General features: G+C 53.1%; 1 protein-coding gene across 2 annotated transcripts in view; it reads right to left on the reverse strand.

Moving 5' to 3' along the window:
- PHF20 (PHD finger protein 20) overlaps positions 1 to 24,056 on the reverse strand; it is a 66,541-nt gene that overhangs the window by 20,186 nt on the left and 22,299 nt on the right. Inside the window, exons 9-13 of one of the 2 annotated variants that reach the window (XM_009901895.2) lie at positions 23,823 to 23,996; positions 16,804 to 17,082; positions 11,140 to 11,319; positions 4,252 to 4,350; positions 2,629 to 2,790 (exon numbers count right to left, since the gene is read on the reverse strand). In XM_009901895.2, coding sequence (XP_009900197.2) covers positions 2,629 to 2,790; positions 4,252 to 4,350; positions 11,140 to 11,319; positions 16,804 to 17,082; positions 23,823 to 23,996 — 894 coding nt within the window. The remainder of the gene's footprint in view (positions 1 to 2,628; positions 2,791 to 4,251; positions 4,351 to 11,139; positions 11,320 to 16,803; positions 17,083 to 23,822; positions 23,997 to 24,056) is intronic. The other variant, XM_054173438.1, reaches the window with a different exon arrangement.

A 24,056-nucleotide genomic window follows, 5' to 3' on the forward strand; every position in this document is an offset into this window, starting at 1 on the left:
TGCACAAGAAGCAATCAGATCAAACCCCAGGTGATTACACAAAGGCCAAATCCCTCTCAGCCCAAGACTCCACACCAAGCACTCAGAGACAGGGTTCTAAAAGCAGAAGTCCATCGCGGAGCTCCGGCAACATCCCCACAGCACTGAGCATGCAGGCAGCTACCAGCAGCTTCCTGTTCAGTGAACCCAAACCAGGTTTTGTATCTGTATCAGGAGCTCCTCACACACACCCCAGCCCTCCAGCCCCTGCCACTGCAATTGTGCTGCCTACACACAGGGCCTCAGCCCACAGGCACAGCCTCTTTAGACAAGGAGCAAACCTGGATTTATGAACTCCAGGAGACTCATCCCAGCTTTTGCACTTTGCACAGGATGATCACTGGGTACTGAGTGTAGAGCTCCCCCAGAGAGAGAGAAGGCTTCAGTTTCATGAACCCCTCCTCTCCCACAGCAACATCTTCCCTACAGAAATGGCCACAGCCCAAGACACAATTCAGCTCTGTTTCAGGAAGGACGATTTGTGTGTGGTCTCCTGCTGAGGACACATTTATCATTCAGGGGCAGTGCACTGCCCAGGATGTTCTTGCAGACTTCACCCTCACTACTTCCAGCCCTGCTGCATCTCTGGGGATTGAATGCAACTGCCAAGAAAACCTTTACTGATCGAGATGCTAAACCCAGCTGCGAGAACGGCAACGTGGGGACAGGATGAGGGACAAGACAAAGGACCTTAACGAGCCAGAGGGGAGTGGAAGAGCTCAGGCACTCTGAAGTAGACTGTGGTCGCTCATCTACACTGGGAAGAACAATTTTCACTGCTCAGCCCCTAAACCAAGAATGCAGAAAGCAAACCACCAGGCTGTGCTACGACCTGCATCTCTGGAGAAACATCTGTCAAGGGCTGAGAGCCCTGGGCATTAGTTTAAACCTTGTGAGCCCCCTCAGAGCTAGGTGGGATATGCTCTGGGAGGGGCAGCTGAAGCACACTGCACTTTCATTCTGCAGAGTTTCACTCTTACTTACACAAGCTCTTCCTTATCTAGGCTTTGGGTGGTGGTGCAAGCTCTGCAGAGGTAAAAAGCAGCACAGCGATGTGAAAAGGATGAGACAAAACTGCTTCCAGTACCTTACACTGCCTTCAGTATCTGTGAACTGAGCCAAAACGTCAGAGCAACAGATGGACAAGTTACTGAACCTGCTGGGCTGCATCCAAAGAGGGAGACCAAAAGGACAGGGAGAGGAGAATCTGCTCCTCTGCTCTGCTGAGACCCCACCTGCAGCACTGCCTCCAGTTCTAGGCCCCCCGGCACAAGAAGCACCTGGAGCTGCTGGAGAGGGTCCAGAGGAGACCAGAGAGATGCTCAGAGGGCTGTGAGGAGAGGCTGAAGGAGATGGACTTGTTCAGCATGGAGAAGGCTCCAGAGAGATCTTAGAGCAGCCTTCCAGTACCTAAAAGGGCTCCAGGAGAGCTGGGGAGGGACTTGGACAAAGGCTGGGAGCGACAAGACAAGGGACAATGGCTTTGAGCTGGGAGAGATTGAGACTGAGACTGGAGAAGAGTCTTGACAGTGAGGGTGGTGAGACACTGGCACAAGTTGCCCAGGAAGGCTGGGGATGCATCCTGCCTGGAGGTGTTCAAGGCCAGGCTGGATGAGGCCTTGAGCAGCCTGTGCTGGAGGGAAGTGTCCCTGCCCATGGCTGGGGGTGGGAAGTGAGTACCTTTAAGGTCCTTTCCAACCCAACCCATTCTATGAAGCTATGGTTGATGTGCTCCAAAACCACAACTGAGCAGGCCTGCAGAAGGTGTTTTAAGACATTTTCACCATTGCACTTCAGCAGCTTTTAATGTTTCCTCCTTTCCCTATACAATGCAATTAACTGAAGTTTCCCTACACAAGAAAACAGCTACAAAAAAGAAAACCCTAAAAGAACACAAAACAAAACCCTCAAACCCTCCATCAGTTCCAACTCCAATGGCCACCATCAGTTCTCTGTGCACTGAGGAACTGACTGCTGCTGGGCATAACCCAGCTGGCACACACACTGCCTGCTTCCTGCAAACTGAGAGCTTAAAGAATAACAGAGAGAATAAAATGCTTGGCCTCCTTTTGTGTTGCCCTGGCCTGTGCCAGCAAATAGCAAGACTGATCAAGAAGTGAAACATCAGGGAAGCTGGAACACAGCAGCCACACTTTTATGAGCTCTGTTTATGAAGTACTGTAAAGACACCACCAAAGAGCTCCTCAAGAGCTTCTCATGCCTCTGGAGGTCTTGATCCTGTTCACCCTGTATCAAACAGTTGGAAGCTTTGAAAAGCTGAATGACTGCAGCCTGACCCCTGTTACCAGAGCTCTGAAGGTGCTGCCAAAAGGTGCAGAATGGTTTGGAGTCCTGAAATAAGGGCAGCAGTCTTAAAGCTTCCATGAAAGTAAAGTCAAAGCAAAAACCCAGCATTTGCTCTGGCAGATGAACTGGGTTCATCTCCTTCAGGCAGGGGAAGTGAATCATGCAGAGAGCTGCACACCAGCAGCCAAAATCAGATCCTGCACAGCAGCTTTGTGGATGTCAGTGCAGCTCACAGATTTACTGGTAATGAAAGACAGAGCCAGCAAACCAGGGTCATCTTACCATGTGCTTTTGATTTTCCTCTGTGCTGTCCAGAATCAGAGCAGGGTAGCAGTGCACTTGTTTGGGCAAAGGACTTAGTTGAAGGAAAGCATTTTGTGACAACTGCTTTGTCAGGAGAAAGCTCTGGTGAAGCCTCTGTGACCTCCTCGCTGCCAGAGTACTCTGTGAAACCAGAACAAAGTGTCACCAGGAGACATCTGCAGGCAGAAACAGCTGACAGGAGCAAATCCCAGCAATCATGCAGGCCCAGAGCAAGCACAAAGAGCTCAGTGACATTTCCACCACGGTAGGTTAAGGCTCTAGGAGTTCCCTATGCTGCTGAAAGATCTGCAAGCCTTCTAGAGGCAAGAGAACTGTTTGAGGCAGCTGAGTCATCCTTCCCTGCTGACTGAAGTGAGAAAGAATGAGAAGTCTGAGTACTTAACCCTAACTGTCCTGCAGGGTGAGCCTGTCTACTGCTGCTTCTGCATGACAGGCACTTCTGCACCAGCACTGTGAGCTGGGCACCCCCTCGGTCCTCACTGCTACTCCTCCAGGCTACGCAGACTCCTGGTCTGGAGGGCACAGAAAGCATCTCCGACCGGCCTGGGGCATCCACACAGCAGGCTCCACAAGTGGGGAGAAAAGCTCCAGAAGAGTTCCTGTGTGAGCTAACCCCCAGGGCACAGCCTGGGCTGGGCTGAGATTAGGACTGGGCAAGTGTGGCTGGAAACTGCCTGCTGTAAAAGGAGCTGGGGGCTGTGGTCAGCAGCTGGCTGAGCAGGAAGCAGCGGGCACCTGGCTGGCCAAGAAGCACCCTGGCCTGTCAGCAGTGGTGGCAGCAGCAGCAGGGCAGTGCTCAGCCTCCTGCATGGGGCACTGGGGAGGCTGCACCTCAAATAACTGGGCTTGGGGCTCCCACTACAGGAAGGACACTGAGGTGCTGGAGCAGGTGCAGAGAGCAGCAAGGAAGCTGGTGAAGGGTCTGGAGAACAGGGCTGGTGAGGAGCAGCTGAGGGACCCGGGCTTGTTGAAGGGAGACCTCATTGTTCTCTGCAACTCCCTGGAAGGAGGCTGAAGCCAGGTGGGGGATGGTCTCTTCTCCTAAGTGACAAGCAACAGGACAAGAGGAAACAGCCCCAAGTTGCCTCAGGGGAGGTTTAGGTTGGACTTGAGGAACAATTTCTTCCCCCAAAGCATTGTCAAGCCCTGGCCCAGGCTGCCCAGGGCAGTGGTGGATTCCCCATCCCTGGAGGGGTTTAAGAGCTGTGTAGATGCAGTGCTGAGGGACATGGTTTAGTGGTGCCCTGGCAGTGCTGGGTTAACCCTATCTTAAAGCTCTTTTCCAACCTCAGTGATGGCTCTAAACCCCTGCCTGCCAGTGCCCCAGGCTACAAGCCTGATAAACCTGCTCTGGTTAGAGTCACCCTGTGCCACACCAGCACTGCCAACAGCCATCCCCCAGCACCTCAACCAGAAAGCAGCTTCTCTTGCCAAGCACAATTTAATGCCAGCCACCTAAGGGCAGCAGAACTGCCAGAGGCACAAAGCAGGCAGAGCTGCCAGCAGTGCTCCACAGAGCAGGGCCCTGGGGAAGAGGCCTAAGGGAGCTCTTTCCCCTGCAGAGGAACAGAAAAGCTTTACCAGGCTTGCTTCTCTTTTTCTTTTTTTTTTTCTTCTTTGACTTAGGCCTTCCATAGTCTTTGGATTTGCTCTCTTTGCTCTTCTCATGTTCCACAACAGCTGAAATCAGACAACATTCCAACTTAATGCTTAAGATACAGACACACTTATTCTGCTTAGCAGTTGCATACCTTCTTGGTTTCTTTGGACAATCAGTGCAGGCTCAGGACACTTCTTGGTAAGAATGCCCAGCTCCCAGCACTGGCTTGGGCTGGCTGAAGCCCTGATCTGACCAACACACAGCAGCAGGTGGGAGAAATCAACTGTGTGTCAACAGCCATTCACTGCTGATGAGCTTCAGAGGGGACTGAAAAAGGAAACCTCGGGGGAGTTGTGATCCCCAGCTGCTACATCATTGTGCTTGAACACTGCAGTGCTATTGTGACACCAGCCACAGCCCCCAACCTCCAGCACAGCTCCCCAGTCAAGTCCTTTGTTGTACCTGAAACTGGAGTAACAACCAGCTCAGCTGTCCCGAGCTGCTGCTCTCTCATCATCTCTTCTCCAGTCTGTTTGCATGGAAACAAAACCCCATCCTAGCTGTGAAGGACTGGGGGAGAGCTGTCAATCCAGACCATCCTCAAAGCATGCTAGCAGAGCACTTGCCATGAAGTGCAACCCCAGGCTGTGTGTGCAAACCTTTGCTTTCCACATCCTACTCCTGCTTTACAACTCACACAATAGTGGGGGCTGGAGGGGGCCTTTGGAGATCATCCAGCCCAACCTCCCCCTCACAAGCAGGGCCAGCCACAGCAGGGTGCCCAGGATCCTAATGTCCAGGCAGGTCTGGAATCTCCCCAGAGAGACTCCCCAACCTCTCCAGGCAGCCTGCACCAGGGCTCTGGCACTTTCTCTTCAGATGGAACCTCCTGGGTTCCAGTCCCCACCCACTGCCTCTTGCTGCTGGGCACCAGTGACAACCCTCTTGACATCTGTCCTTTAGGTCTTGCTGAGCATTGAGCAGATCCCCTCTGGGGCTGCTCTTCTCCAGGCTCAACAGCCCCAGGGCTCTCAGCCTTTCCTCTCTAGAGAGAGGCTCCAGGCCCCTCAGCATCCTCACAGCCTCTGCTGGACTTGCTCCAGCAGTTCCCTGTCCCTCCTGAACTGCAAGCCCAGGACTGGAGACAACCCTCTAGGTGCAATCTCAACAGGGCAGAGTAGAGCAGGAGAAGAACCTCCCTCCACCTACTCACCACAGCCCTTCTAACACACCCCAGGAAGCCACTGGCCTCCTTGGCCATGAGGACACATTGCTGGCCCATGGGCATCCTGTTGTCCAGCAGCATTCCCAGGTCCTTCTCCACAGAGCTGCTTGCCAGCAGCAGGTCACTATCACCTGCACTGCTGCAGAGGCTGCTCCTCCCCGACTCCAGGACCCTACACTTGCCCTCAGAATGGAATTAACCAGGTTGGAAAAGACCTTCCAGATCATCAAGTCCAACCTGTCACTCAGCACCATCTGATCATGGCACCAAGTGCCTCATCCAGGCTCCTCTTAAACACCTCCAGGGATGGGGACTCCACCACCTCCCTGGGCAGCACATCCCAAGGGCCAATCTCTCTATGAAGAATTTCTTCCTAACATCCAGCCTGAACCTCCCCTGGCACAGCTTGACACTGTGTCCTCTTGTGCTGGTGCTGGGTGCCTGGGAGAAGAGACCAACCCCCACCTGGCTACAGCCTCCCTTCAGGGAGTTGGAGAGAGCAAGAAGGTCTCCCCTGAGCCTCCTCTTCTGCAGGCTAAGCAACCCCAGCTCCCTCAGCCTCCTCCCAGGGCTGTGCTCCAGACCCCTCCCCAGCTTTGTTGCCCTTCTCTGGACACCTTCCAGCAGCTCAACCTCTTTCCTAACCTGAGGAGCCCAGAACTGGACACAGGACTCCAGGTGTGGGCTGAGCAGTGCTGAGCACAGGGCAGGATAAGCTTCCTGCTCCTGCTGGCCACACTGTTCCTGATGCAGGCCAGGATGCCCTTGGCCTTCTTGGCCCCCTGGGCACAATGCTTGCTCCTGTTCAGCTGCTGTCAACCAGCACCCCCAGGTCCCTCTCTGCCTGGCTGCTCTCAGCCACTCTGCCCCCAGCCTGTAGCACTGCCTGGGGTTGTTGTGGCCAATGTGCAGCCCCTGGCACTTGGATGTGTTCAATCTCCTGCCCTTGGCCTCTGCCCATCTGCCCAGCCTGTCCAGGTCCCTCTGCAGAGCTCTCCTACCCTCTACCAGATCAACTCCTGCCCCCAGCTTGCTGTCATCTGCAAACTCACTGCTGATGGACTCCATCCCCTCCTCCAGATCAATAAAGATATGGAGCAGGCTGGGGCCCAGCACTGATCCCTGGGGCACAGCACTGGGGCCTGGCTGCCAGCTGGCTGTGGCACCATTCACCACCACTCTCTGGGCTCAGCCTCCAGCCAGTTCCTAACCCAGCTCAGAGAGCTGCTGTCCCAGCCAGGGGCTGACAGCTTGGCCAGGAGTTTGCTGTGGGGGATGGTGGCAAAGGCCTTGCTGCAGTCCAGGCAGACTCCATCCACAGCCTGCCCCACAGCCACCAGGCAGTCCCCTGGGCATGGAAGGAGCTCAGGTTGGTCAGGCAGGACCTGCCCTTCCTAACTCCATGCTGGCTGGGCCTGGCCCCTTGGCCACCCTGTAAGTGCTGTGTGACTGCACTCAGAATGTCCTGTTCCATAACCTTGCCTGGCACTGAGGTCAGGCTGACAGCTCTGGCATTCCCTGGCTCCTCCTCCCAGCCCTGCTTGTGGATGGGCATCACCTTGGCAGCTTCCAGTCCTCTGGGGCCTCTCCAGTGAGCCAGGGCTGGTGAAAAATGATGGAGAGTGGCTTGGAGCTCATCTGCCAGCTCTCAGCACCCTGGGATGGATCCCATCCGGTCCCATGGACTTGTGGGGATCCAAGTGGCTCAGCAGGTCTCTAACTACTTGCTCCTGGATCCCAGGGGACCTGCACTGCTCCCTGCCTCCATCTGCCAGCTCAGGAGGCCAGCTGTCCTGAAGACAACCTGTCCTGCTGTTGAAAACTGAGGCAAAGGAGGTGTTAAGCACCTCTGCCTTTTCCTCATCTTCAGTTACAATATTCCCCTCCATGCCCACCAAGGAGTGGAGGTTGTCCTTGCCCTCCTCTTGCCATGAGCATATTTGTGGCAGGATTCTTTGTTGTCCTTCACAGCAGTGCCAGGCTGAGCTCTAAATGGGCTTTTGCCTCTCCAATTGTTCTCCTGCATGACCTAGCAACATCCCTAAACATTCCATGGGTCACCTCTGCTTCCTCCCCAAGATGATATCTCCTCTTTTTCCCCTCAATTCACTCAGAAGCTCACAGCCCATCCAGGCTGTCTGCCCCAGGGCTCATCTCTGGCACATTGGCACAGCCTGCTCTGAGCCTTCAGGAGTTCTTGCTGGAAGCAGGCCCAGACCCCCTGGGCCCCTTTGTTTTTAAGGGCTGTTTCCCAAGCAACCTTCTGAGCTGGTTCCTTGAGTAACCTGAAGCCTGCCCTCCAGAAGTCCAGAGTGGAGGTTCAGTTGCTGCCCCTCTTAGCTTGGCTGCATATTGAACACTCAATTATCTCCTGGTCACCGCACCCCAGACAGCCTCCAACCACCACATCCCCACCAGCCCTTCTCTGCTTGTCTAAAGAAGGTGAAGCAGAGCCTTACCCCTGGCAGGCTCCCACAGCAGCTGGGATAAGAAGCTCTCCTCCATGCACTCCAAGAACCTCCTAGGCTGCCTCCTCTCTGCTGTGCTGAGCTCCCAGCAGGTATCAGGCAGGTTAAAGTCCCCCATAAGAACAAGGCCTGGTGATCTTGAGACAGCCTCTAGCTGCCCATAGAATCATTCATCAGCCTCTGCATCCTGGCTGGGGGGTCTGTAACAGACTCCAACCAGGATGTCAGCCCTGTTGGCCTTCCCTCTAATTCTCACCCACAGGCACTCACCCTGATCATCCTTGATCTCTAGTTCCATGGCATCTAGAGCCTCCCTGATGTACAGGGCCACCCCTCCACCCCTTCTCCCTGGCCTTTCTCTCCTGAAGAGCCTGCAGCCATCAGTCACAGTGCTCCAGTCATGTGAGTCATCCCACCTCTCTGTGATGGCAACTGCATCATAACTCTCCTGCTGCAGCAAGGCTTCCAGCTCCTGTTTGTTGCCCATGCCTCATGCATGAGTGCACCTGCACTTCAGCTGGGCTGCTGGTTTCACCCCTGGCTCCAGCTTACCACCCCCAGACTCCTGCCTGGGGGACTGCTTTCAGCCCCTTCCCCCTTCCAATCTAGTTTAAAGCCCTGTCAATGAGACCTGCCAACTCCCTTCCTAGACTGCCCTTGCTGAACTTCATGAGGTTCCCCTCTACCTGTCCAGCCCTCCCTGGATGGCAGCACAGTGTGAGGGGTCTCAGCCACTCCTCCCAGTTCTGCATCAACAGCAAACTGCCTCAGGGTCCACCTCTGTCCCTTCACCCAGGTCACTGATGAAGATCTTGAACAAGACTGGACCCAGCACTGACCCCTGGGGAACATCACTGGCCACAGGCCTCCAACTATACCTTGCCCCACTGACCACAGCCCTCTGAGCTCTGTCCTTCAGCCACTTCTCAACCCACCTCACTGTTACTCACCTAACCTATGCTTCCTAAGCTTGTTGCTGAAGTCCAGGGGCACAACACCCACTGCTCTCCCCTCATCTACCCAGCTGGTCACCCCATCAGAGAAGGCCATCAAATGGTCAGGCATCATTTCCCCTTGGGGAGTCCATGCTGACCACTGCTGATAAATCTCAAAGACAGCAGTGACTGGGAACAAGGTTAAGTCTCTATAGCAGAATTTCAGGACACTTACACAGCTCTTGAAGCAAATTACCCCAAGGCAGCCCAGACTACAGGAGTCATCACAAAATCCATGCTGGAAGGAGGAAGGATGTTGCCATGCATCCCAAAAGGGTTTTGCTCTGAGTGCTTAGCTCATGAAGCCACTCACTGTCCCATTTAGAAACCCATTTCCATTTCTGGTGATGGCAGAGTAAGTACCTGAAGACACTCTCTACTGTACCAAAGCACTGAGGAACCCTGGCTGGTCTGTGACCACTGTGGCACAAGGCAGCAGAGGCAGTGTGGGCCCTGTACCTGTCCACACAAGCTCCCCAGCTCTCAGCCTAGAGCTCTGTATTTATGGTGCAAGCAGCTCACTGGGAGAGGCTGGCAAGCTCAGTCCCATTTCACCAGCTGAGATGAGCATGCAGCAGACATGTTCCTTAGCTCTTCAGGAGAGCCCTCAGCTCTGTAACTCCCCATCCTCCCAGTCCTTCAGCCTTGCCTGCTCCTCTGTCACTTAGGTTCCTCTTTCAGCACCTTGTCAGTGACAGCTGCTCCAGCCATGTGCTGCCAGCAGCCCCACCAGCCGCTGGCAGTGCTGGCAGCCTGCCACCCAAGCACACGTCCTGCGAAGGCACAATGGCTGGCAGCACCAAAGGCAAACTTCCTCCTTCCATCAGCACTTGGGCAGGGGGAAAAAAGAAAGGAAAAAGATTCCTTTTTAAAGTCTCAGCACAGATCTTCCAAATCCCTTCTTTCTTCCCTCTGATCTCAACTGCTGGTCCTCCAGGATCCTCTGGACAACACTTCCTTCTCCCTGCCCACAGGGATGCAGGTTGTGCCAGTTTAGTCTTCCAGAATGGCAAAGAAAGAACAACTGAGAACAGCACTGGAACAGGTAGTAGATGCCTCCTCCCTGGAGATGTTCAAGGCCTTAAGCAACCTGATCCAGTGGGAGGTGTCCCTGTCCATGGCTGGGGGTTGGAACTGGATGAGCTTTAAGGTCCCTCCCAACCCAACCCATTCTGTCAGTCTGCAAATCTCAGCAGGCTTGGGGCTAGTTAAACATTTCACACTTTGCACAAGAGTTTAACAGGATTAAGAGACCCGGGTGACCAAGAGGGCCAAGGGCATCCTGGCCTGTATTAGGAATAGTGTGGCCAGCAGGAGCAGGGAGGTCATTGTGCCCCTGGACTCTGCATTGGTTAGGCCACACCTTGAGTCCTGTGTCCAGTTCTGGGCCCCTCAGTTTAAGAAGGACATCGAGACACTTGAAGGTGTCCAGAGAAGGGCAACAAGGCTGGGGAGAGGCCTTGAGCACAGCCCTGTGAGGGAGCTGGGATTGTTTAGCCTGGAGAAGAGAAGGATCAGAGGTGACCTCATTGCCCTCTACAACTACCTGAAAGGTGGTTGTAGACAGGAGGGGGTTGGTCTCTTCTCCCAGGCACCCAGCACCAGAACAAGGGGACACAGTCTCAAGCTGTGCCAGGGGAGGTTTAGACTCGAGGTGAGGAGAAAGTTCTTCCCTGAGCGAGTCATTCGTCATTGGGATGTGCTGCCCAGGGAGGTGGTGGAGTCCCCGTCCCTGGAGGTGTTCAAGGGGAGATTGGACGTGGCACTTGGTGCCATGGTCTAGTTGTGAGGTCTGTTGGGACAGGTTGGACTTGATGATCCTTGGGGTCTCTTCCAACCTTAGTTATACTGTGATACAGCAAACAAACCAACCAGCAATAACCTTCTCATGCCCTTTTACATCTCACAAACATTAGCCACTGACTGGGCAGAACAAACCCCAGCAGACAGGGCAAGGACATTCCCAGTGCCCTGACCGACTCTTTGTCTGCAGCTGCTGGGAGGGAGCAGCGCAAGCACACTGCTCACGTCCCGCACTGCACAGCAACACAAAACCCAGCTCTGCAGGAGGAGGTGAGCTGAACGCTTCCCAGCAGTATTCCCAGCTCTTTACAAAGCTTCCAACTTGCCCAAGCTTCCCCCAAGTGTAACTGCCACATGAAACCAAAGGCAAAGCCATACCATGTTCAACCACTGCTGCGTCTGGAGGCCTCCGCAGCGCTCTGGCTATGCGGCTCTTGGCTTGCTCTCTAACAGCGTGGCGGTGACTGCTCAGTGCACTTACAGGAGCTGAACTTCTTCTCCTTTCTATCTTTTCATCTCTATATGGGGTACTCCTCAGGGCTATGTGTAGAGGAGCATCTACAAAGAGAATAAAGACCAAGTCCAAGCTTTAAATACTTTCAAAACAGAAGTGCACTTCAGCAGCTGCAGGAGGAGCTTCTGCGATCAGCCCTGCCGCTGACCTCACAACCCCAGCAAGCTGACCACGGAAAAGCTCTGCAGCAGAAACTGACTGGGAGGCTACAACTTGAGATGCTTCTGTTGCTTTGATGCCTTTTTTTTCCCCCCCCAAAGAAACAGTGGAAGCAAATGCACTCCACGAAGCTGAGGCTTAGAAGAAAGATGGAAAGAGAAACGATGCAGTTTGGCAGGTGTGCATCAGGGCATCTTCACTGCTACTCCCTCAGAAGAACAGGGGCCCTGCTGGCTTAGGGGAAACCACAGCCTGCTCTCACAAGCGTGCTGGGTAAGGAGGCATTTGGAAGTGGCACAGAGAAGCTCTGCACAGCTAAGGAAGGGCAGCTGAAGGAGCATTTCAAACAAGAGTGGGATGCAGGAATACAGGAGGAGCACTGCCTGCAATTCATCCAAATCACAAGCTGCAGGCACGGCTTCACCCAGGCTCTGTTCACTACTCAAGTCAAGCAGCTCCTACTGAAGAGTCCTGCTCATGGAAAAAGAGGTGAAGCTGCCAGAGAACTCTAGCTGCATGGCACAGAGGACAGCCAGAGCAAACAAGACAAATCACTGCTCTTTAGCACTATGACATCAAGGATCTCAGCCAACCAGGCCCAGGAGCCGAGGTGACAGCCTGCTGAATTCCATCAGGAATGTCCAAGTCCATCCTCATAAGCATCCCAAAAGCTCAGTGGGTATGAAATACAGCCTCCTTGTCTGCTGGCTTACATGGGAGCCAGGTTTTCACTGGGACACATCTAAGGGAATAACTGCATGCAGTACCTGAAGATGACTGAGGACAGAATGAAGAGAGTCCAAGAGAGCAGATTTAAGAGCAGAGCTGGGAGCAAGTACTCAGCCCTGAGCAGCAGTCAAGTGCAAGCTGTAACAAAGCATGTTAAGACACATCAATGCACAGCCTGTAGAATCAAGCTCCTATCTTCAGGCAAAAGAAATTCCAAGATACAGAAATCTGAAGGCCATCAGATGACTTCTTCCCTGGGCCTCTCACTCTGGGTGCATTTAGAACTAAGGAAAGCAAGAAGGGGAACCATTTGGAGCTACCTCTGCAACCAAGGGCTCGCCTTCCCATCACCTGCCACAGCAGCCACAACAGAAGACAGCAATGAGACCAAACTCAAGACTGTCTCATGAAGGTACCCTTGTGCCCTGGCAGGCAGCACACTGCTGTCTTTCCCTGGCTGTTTATTTACTTCAAGAGCTGCAAGACTCTGGAAAGTGGCGTATTTTGTCCACCAAGCATTCTCAAAGCCAGAAGATGCTCCCAGCATGCAGAAGTCCTAACCCCAGAAAACACTTGAACAGGTCCTACAGTATGGGTGTGGAATCCTGTGTTCAAAAGAAGCTGATTACAAGTTCAACTAAGCTCTGTTCCAGCCTAAGGATAAAGAGGGGGCTTTGGTTTGTTGGGTGTTGTTACTGGCCTGCTGGCTCTATTTTCACACAGGGCCATTCTTGGGAACAGAACCTATGTCATCTGAGGACCTCCATGAAGTGGGTTGACAGACAAAACTTTTTTCCATGTGACAAAGTTTCTGGAAAATAAGATTAAGGGACTTCACAAGCTGGGAACCCACCTGTGCTAAGCACCTCCCTGAGGGCAGACTGTCAGTGGCCAGTGCAGGCTGGGAAGCAGTGGAACCAACTCCCCCCGGAGCCTTCCTCCCGTGCTGACCACCACACAATTCCATCTCAGGAACCCCAAAATCCCAATGAAAAGATAAACACAAACCAGATAACCTTCTTCAGGCTTCCTAACCTTCCCCTCTCCCAACAGCTCCACTCAGTTTCTTGAATTAACACCTGAAGAACTCTCTGACCACCTTTACCCTACTGTGTTTCAAAGGGCAGGAGAAACCTGGGCGTCCTGTGGGCTGAGACTCAGAGATTCATGGAATGGGTTGGGTTGGAAGGGACCTTAAAGCTCATCCAGTTCCAACCCCTGCCATAGGCAGGGACACCTCCCACTAGTCCAGGTTGCTCAAGGCCTCATCCAACCTGGCCTTGAACACCTCCAGGGAGGGAGCATCCACAGCCTCCCTGGGCAACCTGTGCCAGTCTCTCCCCACCCTCACTGTCAAGAATTTCTTCCTCCTCTCCACTCTCGGTCTCTCCTCTCCCAGCTCAAAGCCATTGTCCCTTGGCCTGGCACTCCCAGCCCTTGTCCAGAGTCCCTCCCCAGCTCTCCTGGAGCTGCTTCAGGTACTGGGAGGCTGCTCTGAGGTCTCCCTGGAGCCTTCTCTTCTCCAGGCTGAACAGCCCCAACTCTCCCAGCCTGGCCCCACAGGGGAAGTTCTCCTGCCTCTGATCATCTCTGTGGCCTCCTCTGGAGCCTCTCCAGCAGCTCCAGGTCCTTCTTGTGCTGGGGGCCCCAGAACTGGAGGCAGTGCTACAGGTGGGGTCTCAGCAGAGCAGAGGGGCAGAACCCCCTCCCTGTCCTGCTGTTCTCCCTGCTTTAGATGTAGCTCAGCACATAGCTGCCTTTGGGCTACCAGTGACCACTGCTGGCTCATAGGGAATTTTCTACCAGCTGACACTCCCAGGTACTCCTGGCATGAAGACACTTTACACACATGATCAGGACAGAGCCAAGGGCAGCAACTTGCCTGATTGAGGTTGCCATCATGTACCCACAAACCAAACCTGCAGCCTGATGCTGCAGAGTATTTTTCATGTGCCCAAGGGAGGTTTAACTCTCACTGCAGCAAAACACCTCAGGGGAATGCAACTGCCCTAGGAGCCTAAGGTGTCAGCTGAGGAGGTCCCTGCCAGCATGGCAACTGTGCTGCAGGCAGTGTTGAGTCTGTCACTCAGTGCTTATGAAGGGCATTAAGAGCACAGCAGCTGCCCCAGTGAAGGCTTTGGTGGCATTTCCTGCACATACACATCAACTCCCCTGCTCAGTTACTTCCAGTGAGGTTAGAGCTGCCTGACAAAGCTTCAGCACCTTTCAAGCGCAGGACCCTCTTCGAGGTCTGGTGCGAGGTGCAGCAGCTGTGTGAGCACTCGAGGCTGCCAGATGTCAGGACAGCTGTTCAGCACAAAGGCAGGGGCTGCCTTCTGTCACACATTCACTTGAAAAGGTTTTACTGAAACATCAAATCCCCCAGTTCACAAAGGCTCAAAGTCAAGACAGTTCATACGTTCAAGTGACAACTTGCAGGTACAAGGAATGAAATCACAGCACACTGGGGGCTGGAAGGCACCTCCAGAGATCCTGCAGTCCAACCCCCCTGCCAGAGCAGGGTCACCCAGGGCAGGTCACCCAGGAACATGTCCACGTGGGTCTCAAAAGTCTCCAGCAAAGGAGACTCCATAACCTCTCTGGACAGTCTGCTCCAGGGCTCCAGCACCCTCACAGCAAGGAAGTTCCTCCTCATGCTGAGATGAACCCTCCCAGGTTTGAGCTTGTGCCCATTGTTCCTTGGCCTACCACTGGGCAACACTGCAAAGAGCCTGGCACCTTCATCCTGACACCCACCCCTCAGATATCGACAGACATTGGTAAGAGTCCCTCTCTTCAGACTCAAGAAGAGCCTCAGCTCTCAGTCTCTCTTCACAGGAGAAATGAAGCTATTCCATGCCTTGCAGCCCTGGAGTGCTCTGGGTCAAGAAACAACAAAGGGCCTTCGTTAAAGGCACTACGCAGCACTTAAGGTTAAGTAACAGGGACAGACCTGAAAGAGAAAACTGGCACCTTCAGAAGAGGCTGCTTGCTGTGTCTGTAGGGCACAAGCCCCAGCATGGGAGCACAGATTCACCAGTGAACCAAGGGATTTTGCAGGGCAACAGAAGGGACCATGAAGGAAAATGCCTGAAGGCTGCTGCAGTCCTTTCTTACTGCAACAAGCACCCAGCTGCCAGAAATTCCAGCAGACACCACACCCATTCCACTTCCATTCACTTCCATAGATGACCTCAGCCTGAACTGTCAAACTTCAGCAACTCTTTCTTCAAGGCAGAAGTCTGAGAAACCACCTGCAGCCCATGCTCAAAAAGCTTGGTTTGAGCTTCTGCATCCTCAGACCTTTGTGCAGTGCTCGACTGTCCTCTCCAGAAGCCTCTTCTGGTCCCTGTGCAGCTGCCAGCAGCAGTGCTTGTCTTGTGTGTGACTGTCAAGGCAGTACTTGGGTTTCATTTGAGCTGCATGCAAAGTACACTGCCCAGAAGTCAGCAGGTCTCGGGGCATTAACAGAAACCCCTCCCTCTCCCTAATGCAACCTCCTGGCTTTGCATTACTGAGTCACAGAGGGCTCTGGGCACAGCGGCTCAGGTGCAGTATACACAAAGTTACTCTTGTTAGGCATGGGCAACAGCACCTCCCATGAAAAAAACCTTTGCAGGACACAGAAGGCAGAGCAAGGCTGGATGTGTTCTGCTGTAGTCAGCTGTGGCTCAGGACACAACTGGCCAGACTCTGTCACTCTTAAACAGAAGAGTAATGAAAGCTCAAATGGAAAGCCAAACCCAGCCTGGAACTCAGCAAGGAGGAAGCTGGATTTGATAACCCAGGCTCAGCCTGAAGGCACTACAGAAAGGTCAGTCCCCAAGAGGAAAGGCTGGATAGGTCACAGCCAGGCCTAGCCTGCACTCCAATGTTAAGCAAGACACCAGGAGGAAGCACTTCAGAGAACAAGATGAAGGAGCAGCTGCCAGGATTCTGAAGACTGCAAAGCAGCTGTGACTTGATGGCTGGAGAAGAACCCACTGCGCCCAAGGCTTTATCCTTTTCCACTACCCAGCAGCTGTGTGAGGATGCTTTTCAAGCAGAGCTGTACCAGTTGCCTGTGGTAAAGACAGGCCTCTTCCCACAGCCCCAGCAATGAGAGCAGTGAATACTGGAGACACTGGCACTGAATTTCCAGGCAAGTACACTCCTGAGGGCAGAACATGAAATGCAAAGACTAAGGAAGAAACAGGAGAGGATCAGAGTTACACAGACTGGCTCCTCACTACAGGCAACACTCTTTGAACACTCTCTAGGCATTTGTCAAGCCAGAGGAAAGGAAAAAGCCCAAACAAGAAACCAGTCAGAAGCTCAGGGAACTGCAGCTCTGAAAGAGAGGGCAGAGGCAAAACACTCCAGAGAGCTGTGCCCAAGACAGCAGCTGCAAGGCTGGGTCCTCACAGCCCACGGTCTGCATTTCTAGATGAGAGACTTTCTCCAGCTCATGTCATCTTCTCTAAACCAGTGCCCAAGCACACTGTGCTTCTCCACAAAGACTGTGCTAAGAAGGAGCCCTAGGGAGACTCCTTCAGGCCAAAGGAAAAGGAATCACACTGTGATACTGTGACTTTCTGCCCTCCTGCTCGCCCTGCCTGCTGCTGCTTAAAAACAAAGGAAGAAATCAGCACCATACTTACACAACGAACCAGCTGCGCTCCGTCCTCTTTTTGACCTCTCTTGATTAGCTTTCTCAGAAGCCAAAGAAGCTCTGGTTTGGATATTTCTTTGCACAGGGCTCTGCTGTGATTCTGCAGCCTTCTCCACTCCATGAAAGTACTTCATGTGGTAATGCAATAACTTGGCTTTGCGGAAGGATTTTGAACAGTCCAAGAACTTGCATCTAAACTTGTGATCTTGGTCAACAGTTGCAGCTCTTACTGAGGCAAGAAAATCTGCTCTCCTACAAGATTTTGTTACTGCAAGAACAAAACATGCATTTGCTGTATTTATCAAATGGTTTCCTAAACTCAGAACACAAAAGTCAGGCAATGGGCATGCACTGCAACACGTTAGCTAGGAGAGGCTGAAACAAACCTGCAATGCTGGCTCTGTCCTTGGGACCAGCAGCTTCTAAGGGAAACCTCTGCAGCTGTGCTCCTAAACACTGCCTGGCAGGATGTCAGTGCTTGTAAGAACGAGTTCTTGTCAGCAAATGACACCTTGCTTCCATCAGTCCTTCGCCCAGCAGCTAATCCCTGCGTTCACAGTACTGCCATAGACCACAGAACGTTGAGGGCTGGAAGGGACCTCGTGAGATCAGCCAGTCCAGGCCCCTGCAGAGCAGGGGCACCCAGGGCAGGGCAGACAGGAACACAGCCAGGAGGGTCTTGAAATCCTCCAGAGCAGGAGACTCCACAACCTCTCTGGGCAGCCTGCTCCAGGCTCCAGCACCCTCACAGGGACAAAGTTTTCCCTTCTCTTCCCCTGGCACCTCCTCTGCTCCAGCTTGCCCCCAGTGCCCCTGGTGCTGTCCTTGGCCATCCCTGCACAAAGCCTGGCTCCAGCCCTGCACATCTCCATCCCCAGCAATGAGGGCAGCCCCCAGGCTCCTCTGCTCCAAGCCCCAGCTGCCTCAGCCTGGCCTCACAGGAGATGTTCCACTGCCTGCAGCAGCTCTGTAAATCTGTGCTGGATTCTCTCAAACAGTTCCCTGAGGTTCTTCTGGAACTGAGGGGCCCAGAACTGGACACAGTATTCCAGATGTGGCCTCAGCAGGGCAAAGTAGAGGGAGAGGAGAACATACCTCAACCCACTCACCACAGCCCTTCTAAAGCCAGCAGGGCAGGGAGGGGATTCTCCCCCTCTGCTCTGCTGAGCCCACAGCTGGAGCTCTGGGTCCAGTTCTGGAGCCTCTGTGCCAGGAGAGATCTGGAGGTGCTGGAAGGTGTCCAGAGAAGGGCCAGGAGGAGGAGCAGAGGGCTGGAGCTGCTCTGCTACGGAGACAGCCTGAGAGAGTTGGGGTTGTGCAGGCTGGAGAGGAGAAGGCTCCCAGGAGAGCTTCTGGTGGCCTGCCAGGATCTGCAGGGGGCTGCAAGCAAGCTGGGGAGGGACTCTGGAGGGTGCCAGGGAGGGATAGGACTGGGGGGGATGGAGCAAAAGTAGAAGTGGGGAGATTGAGCTTGGATGTGAGGAAGAAGTTGTTGGCCAGGAGGGTGGTGAGAGCCTGGCACAGGCTGCCCAGGGAGGTGGTGGAAGCCTCCTGCCTGGAGGTGTTTGCAGCCAGGCTGGAGGCGGCTGTGAGCAACCTGCTGTGGTGTGAGGTGTCCCTGGCCATGGCAGGGGTTTGGGGCTGGCTGAGCCTTGAGCTCCCTTCCAACCCTGACAGTTCTATGATTCCAATGCACCCCAGGATGCCCTTGGCCCTTCTTGGCCACAAGAGCACATTGCTGGCTCGTGGGCATCCTTCTGTCTAGCAGGACCCCCAGGTTCCTTTCCCCTACACTGCTCTCCAGCAGCTCAGCCCCCAGCCTGTGTTGGTCCATGGGGTGGTTGTTCTCCAGATGCAGGACTCGACCCTTGGCCTTGCTGATGTCACTGGATCTCTTCCCACCCAACTCTGCAGCCTGTCCCAGGTCTGGCTGAATGGCAGCACAGCCATGGGGGTGTCAGCCACTGCTCCCAGCTCAGTGTCATCAGCAAGCTGGCTGACAGATATGGGTCAGATACAGCATCTGAGGCAGCACACTGGAGTCTGCCTTGTGCCAAGTGCATAACTGATTTGTTCACAGCTGTTTACAGCTTTGGTGAAAGGACTCTCCAAGGGAAGTTCTGCTTCATGCTTGCCACTATATTGCTGCCTGCCCTGTGCATGCCTTCCCCTCCCAGGGAAGCCTGGCTCCTTCCAGAGCACAGCAGCAGGATGTCAGAGTTAGTTTTTCAAGCAAAACTGAAATTTGTTTCACTTTGCAAGCAGCAACTACAGAATGAAAGTAGGCAGAAGGAAGATTGCTGGTATCAGTTACCACAGTTAATTAGCTTCTCAAAAAAATCCAAGGGAAGTCTTTGGACTCAAATGAAGAACATTTGAAAGCATCTACTGTGCAAAGCTGAGCTGTACCTAACCCTGTGCTGGTGAGCTCCTGTTTCAGAAACCTGTAATGAACAAAGGAAACATCTGAACCACACAATTGCCTGACTGGAACAGACCCTGAGATCAATTCCAACCACAACCTTGCACACAGCTGTCAGACCATGGCCCTGAGCACCTCACCCAAACATCTTTCAAACACCTCTAGGGATGGGGACTCCACCACCTCCCTGGGCAGCCTCTGCCATGCCCAGTGACCCTTCCAGGGAAGACATTCTTCCTAATCTCCAGCCTGAACCTCTCCTGCTGCACCTTCAAGCCATTTCCTCTCATCCTATCACTTGATACTAGGGAGAAGAGGCCAACCCCCACCTTACTCCAACCTCCTTTCAGAGATCTGTAGGGAGCAATGAGGTCCCCCTCAGCCTCCTCTTCTCCAGGCTAAACACCCCCAGCTCCCTCAGCTGCTCCTCACCAGCCCTGTTCTCCAGACCCCTCACCAGCTTCATTGCCCGTCTCTGGACCTGCTCCATCCCTCAATGTCCTTCTTAAGAGTGAGGGCCCCAAAACTGAACCCAGTTCTCAAGATGTGGCCTCACCAGTGCCCAGTACAAAGGGGTAAAAGCCCCATCCCTACTCCTGCTGGCAACACTATTGCTGATCCAGGCCAGGATGCTGTTGACCCTCTTGGCCACCCTGGGCACAGACTGGCTCAGCTTCAGCAGACTGAACACCAATCAGGTTCCTGTCCCCAGTACTCAACAGCACAAGAGAGAGGCAGGGCTTTGCAAACACACACCTTGAGGTCCAAGCACTAATGTGCACACAGCATTACAACTGTCCTTCACCAGCAGAGGCCAGGAGGTAGCATTTTTCAAAGCAGCTTTCAGACAGACATTTCCCATTTGTTTTACCAGCACAAACCCATCATTTCCATTTTCCCAAGTACTTTCTAACTTGCAGAATCTCTAAACCTAAGACCCAGACCTGGCAACAGTGATGCAGAACTGAAGGTATGCAGCACATGAATGAAAATACAGACACTGTATTAGGAGCAGCTGGAAACAAGCAACACAAAGGGACCCAGAGCCAATCCCAACCACAGTAAGTGCAGAAAGAAGAAGGCTTTCCACAAGTGCACACAGGCAGGCAGGCACTGACTGGGAGTGCTGCAGGCAGTGTCATCATGGTCATGGTACAAGCACACAGCACAGCTTGGTCAGGAATTGCAGGCTTGCAGCAACAGAAATGGTGCTTCTGAGCTGCATGTTTCAAGGTTATGGCACAGTGAAGAGAAGCATCCTGGAGAGCTGCATCTGAAGCTGTGGTAGGGCAAAGAAATAAAAGCTGAGGTGATCACAGCAAATAAGCAGTAATGGTTCTGTGGAGGCTGATGGACAGGGAAGGATCAAGGAGCCATCTGCACATCAGACTGCAGGCAAGGAAGAAGAGTCAGTTCCTTTGAGAAGAAAATGCAGAAGAACTATGTCACTGCTTTGTTTCACAAAGATAATGGCAGGGGGGAAAGGCAGACACTTGGGCACTGCCATCTCAAGAAGGTGACAGGGATGCCACTTCAAGCAGCTGCAGTAGTAAGACTGCAACAGAGCCAGAGAACTGGATCACACCTGCAGGATGCCCAAGTCTGCCAAGACCAAGAGGGAAATTCACTGCACACCAAGAGCTGCACTCAAAGAATGAGAACATGGCTCAGGAGCAGTCACTGAATGGCCTCAAGTGCAGAAAGGGTTTCTTGATAGCAAAGCCAAAATCCAGCCCTGGGGACAGACAGGAGACTGCAGGTCTGAAGTGGGTAAAGGGGTCCAAAGATTAAGTCAAAACACATAACAAAGGGAAGCTCTGGGACCATCACACAACTGTCATGATGAGGCCCATGAAGCTCAGAGCACTTCCCCTCCACAGAGAACATGCAGGGAATGGCTTCTAACTGATCAGCTACGAGTTAGAAGAGGAGCACAGGACCACATAAGCTGAAGTTTAGAAACAGAGATAACAAAGACATGGGGAAAGGCAAGGGAAAGCAGACAAAACCTTCCTGGAATGTGCAAAAGAAACCTATCCAGAGTAATAAACCCAGAGACTATCCCCCACATTGCACCATCACCAAAACTTCCTTCTTCACCAGGAGCACGACAGAACTCCCCACTGCCAGGCACTGCAGGAAGCTGCTTCCCAAGCCCCCAGCAGGAGAGCCTGTGAAGAGCCTGCACACCCAGCCAAGGGTCTGCAGCCAGCCCACTGCACCACCTTCTAAAGGGGAGAACTTCCACCCCTGCACACAGACACAGCTCCTGCTCACCACACATCCCATGCTACTGAAAGTGCTTTCTATGGTGAGCATTCTTCTCCAGCTTTGCAGGCAGGTGTACTCCGGAGGAGCTGGCTGGGAGCTCGCCCTGAGCCCAGCTAACACTGTACAGATCCAGAGCTGCTGACACACCTGCCACCTGCTCTCTCTTCCTTGTCTGTACCTGACACTTCTCCCCTGGCATTCAATGAGCCATGACAGCCTGAGCACTCAGGGTGCCTAACTTCCAGTACAGAGAGAAATCCCAGCCCTTCAGCAGTCAAGTCAGCAACCCCTTCTCCCTTCTCACTCTGCTCTACTACAGAACCACAGAACAGTCTGGGTTGGAAGGGACCTCTGAAGGGCACCCAGTCCAACTCCCTCTGCAGTCAGCAGGGACATCCTCCTCCAGATCAGACCACAGCCCTCTCAAGCTTCACCTCGAAGGGATGGGACCTCAACCACCCTCCTGGGCAACCTGTTGCAGGGTTCCAGCAGTGCTCCTCACAGTGCAGAACTTTTTCCTAACACTGATCTAAATCTACTCTTCTCTCTTTTCAAACCATTGCCCCTGGTCCTGTGCCTGCAGGCCTTTGCAAACAGTCCCTCTGCAGCCTTCTTGTAGTCCCCTTCAGGTACTGGCAGGTCACTATTAGGTCTCTCCAGAGCCTTCTCTTCTCCAGGCTGAACACCCCCAGCTCCCTCAGCCTGGCCTAGTAGCAGAGCTGCTCCAACCCCCTGCTCGTTTTTGTGGCCTCCTCCAGATCCACTCCATCAGCTCCAGGGCCTTCCTATGTTGAGGGCTCCAGAGCTGGACACAGCACTGCTGGTGAGGTCTCCCCAGAGCAGAGCAAAGTGGCAGAATCACCTCTCTGGATCTGCTGGCCATGTCAGCTGAGGCTCAAGCTCAGCAGTGAGTTTCCAGCCAGATGTCCCCATGTCAAGTTTCTGAGTCCACAACAGAGTTTTCCTTTTTTTCCCCTCCATCACCAGTTCTTTCTTTGAATTGACTGCTGCTGGAACAGGAAGGTTTGGCAGCAGCACAGTATCTTGCCTGAAAGGCTGCCATCCTGAGACATCTTCTGCAGGACACTGGTATGCCAGCCAGCAGTGCATGCAACACCAAGCACTGCCCCCAGATTAAAGGTGGCCTTGCTGTAGAGGGCAGAGGGCACTGGGCCAAGCCTTGTGCCAGGAGTTTCTGCAGGAGGATGATGTGGGAGACAATGGCAAAGGTTTTGCTAAAGTCCAGGCAGACAATGTCCAGGCCCTGTGCCTCTACCTGCACATCTTCACACCTACCCAAGACTGGAGTCACAACAGCCACCACTCTCCCTGGATATGCCAGAGTTACAGTCCAGGTAGATCCATCATCAGCTGAGTTAGGAAGGAGAGCAAGATCAAAAGAGCTCCAACTTTTACATAGTAAAAGACCATTTACACATCACATCTAAGCAAAGAAAAAGAGATAAATTCCTTCCTCGCTCACCAGTAGTAAAGGGAGAGGACATCTCATGTGTCCAGTTACACAAGAGTGGTGAAAGGGTACATGTGCCAGCAGGAAGGTAAATCTGGGATAACCAAGCAGGGTGCAAGCTGGCACATACAGATCCCTCTTACAATGCTAAGCAACTGTAAACCCCTCCAAATGTTCTGTTCCACTTAAAATTCAATTTCAATAGAGCATAAACTGAGGAATTTGTAGTTCAAGGTCCCCTGGCACTGCTACTACCTGGGCAGGCAATCAGCATTGGAAAACACCAGGTAAGTGCAGTCCCCAGGCACTGGGGAGCAGAGTATAAATGTTACTGAGCCACAAACTTGAGTTGCCTGAACCAGTTCATCACTTTGCACCAAAGCCTCAAAATAGTGCCAGGCTGAAGTATAACAGAAGCCAAAACCCTAAGGCTACAGAAATGCACCCAGGATTCCCACACATCTGCTACCACAGACCTGAAGCAGAGCAGGAACAAAAAACCAGCACCTTTTAAGGTGTGAGCCCAACTCCACCCAGAATTACAACCATTCAATGACACCCTGACAACAAGCACTTGTTAACATTACCACTCACATGCTAGAACATGACACACAGTCATTTCAAAATTAGGATTTCTGCTTTTTGAGACTGCTGCCTGCTTCCAAAGCAGACATCACACCTGAGCCTGTACACTGAGAATGTGCCCACAAGCAATAAAAATATTCCCAGCCAGCTGTGGTTAACATTGCAGCAATGAAGGGGCTTTGCCAGTGGCACACACAAGGACAAACACATCAGCTGCCTTAAGAAATGGCAATATGAAATATGAAATCAAAATCTGAACCTGCAGAAGGAGAAGGCTCTTGAGCTCTGGCAGTAACAGAGCCAGGCTCAGTGTCTTCAGCTTTTTCTTCCTGCAAACTAGCATCCGTGCCGAGTGCTGCGCTGAGTGCTGTGTTCCCAGGAGAACCTTCTTCACTGAAACTTTGGTCAGATTCAACAGGAACTTCTAACTGGACTAGAAAGGAGGAAAAAGTTTTCACTGAGCAAAATGGACAGGAAAGCATATTCCAGACCA

Source organism: Dryobates pubescens, chromosome 26 (genome assembly GCF_014839835.1).
Source record: "Dryobates pubescens isolate bDryPub1 chromosome 26, bDryPub1.pri, whole genome shotgun sequence".
In the NCBI taxonomy this organism is placed as follows: domain Eukaryota; kingdom Metazoa; phylum Chordata; class Aves; order Piciformes; family Picidae; genus Dryobates; species Dryobates pubescens.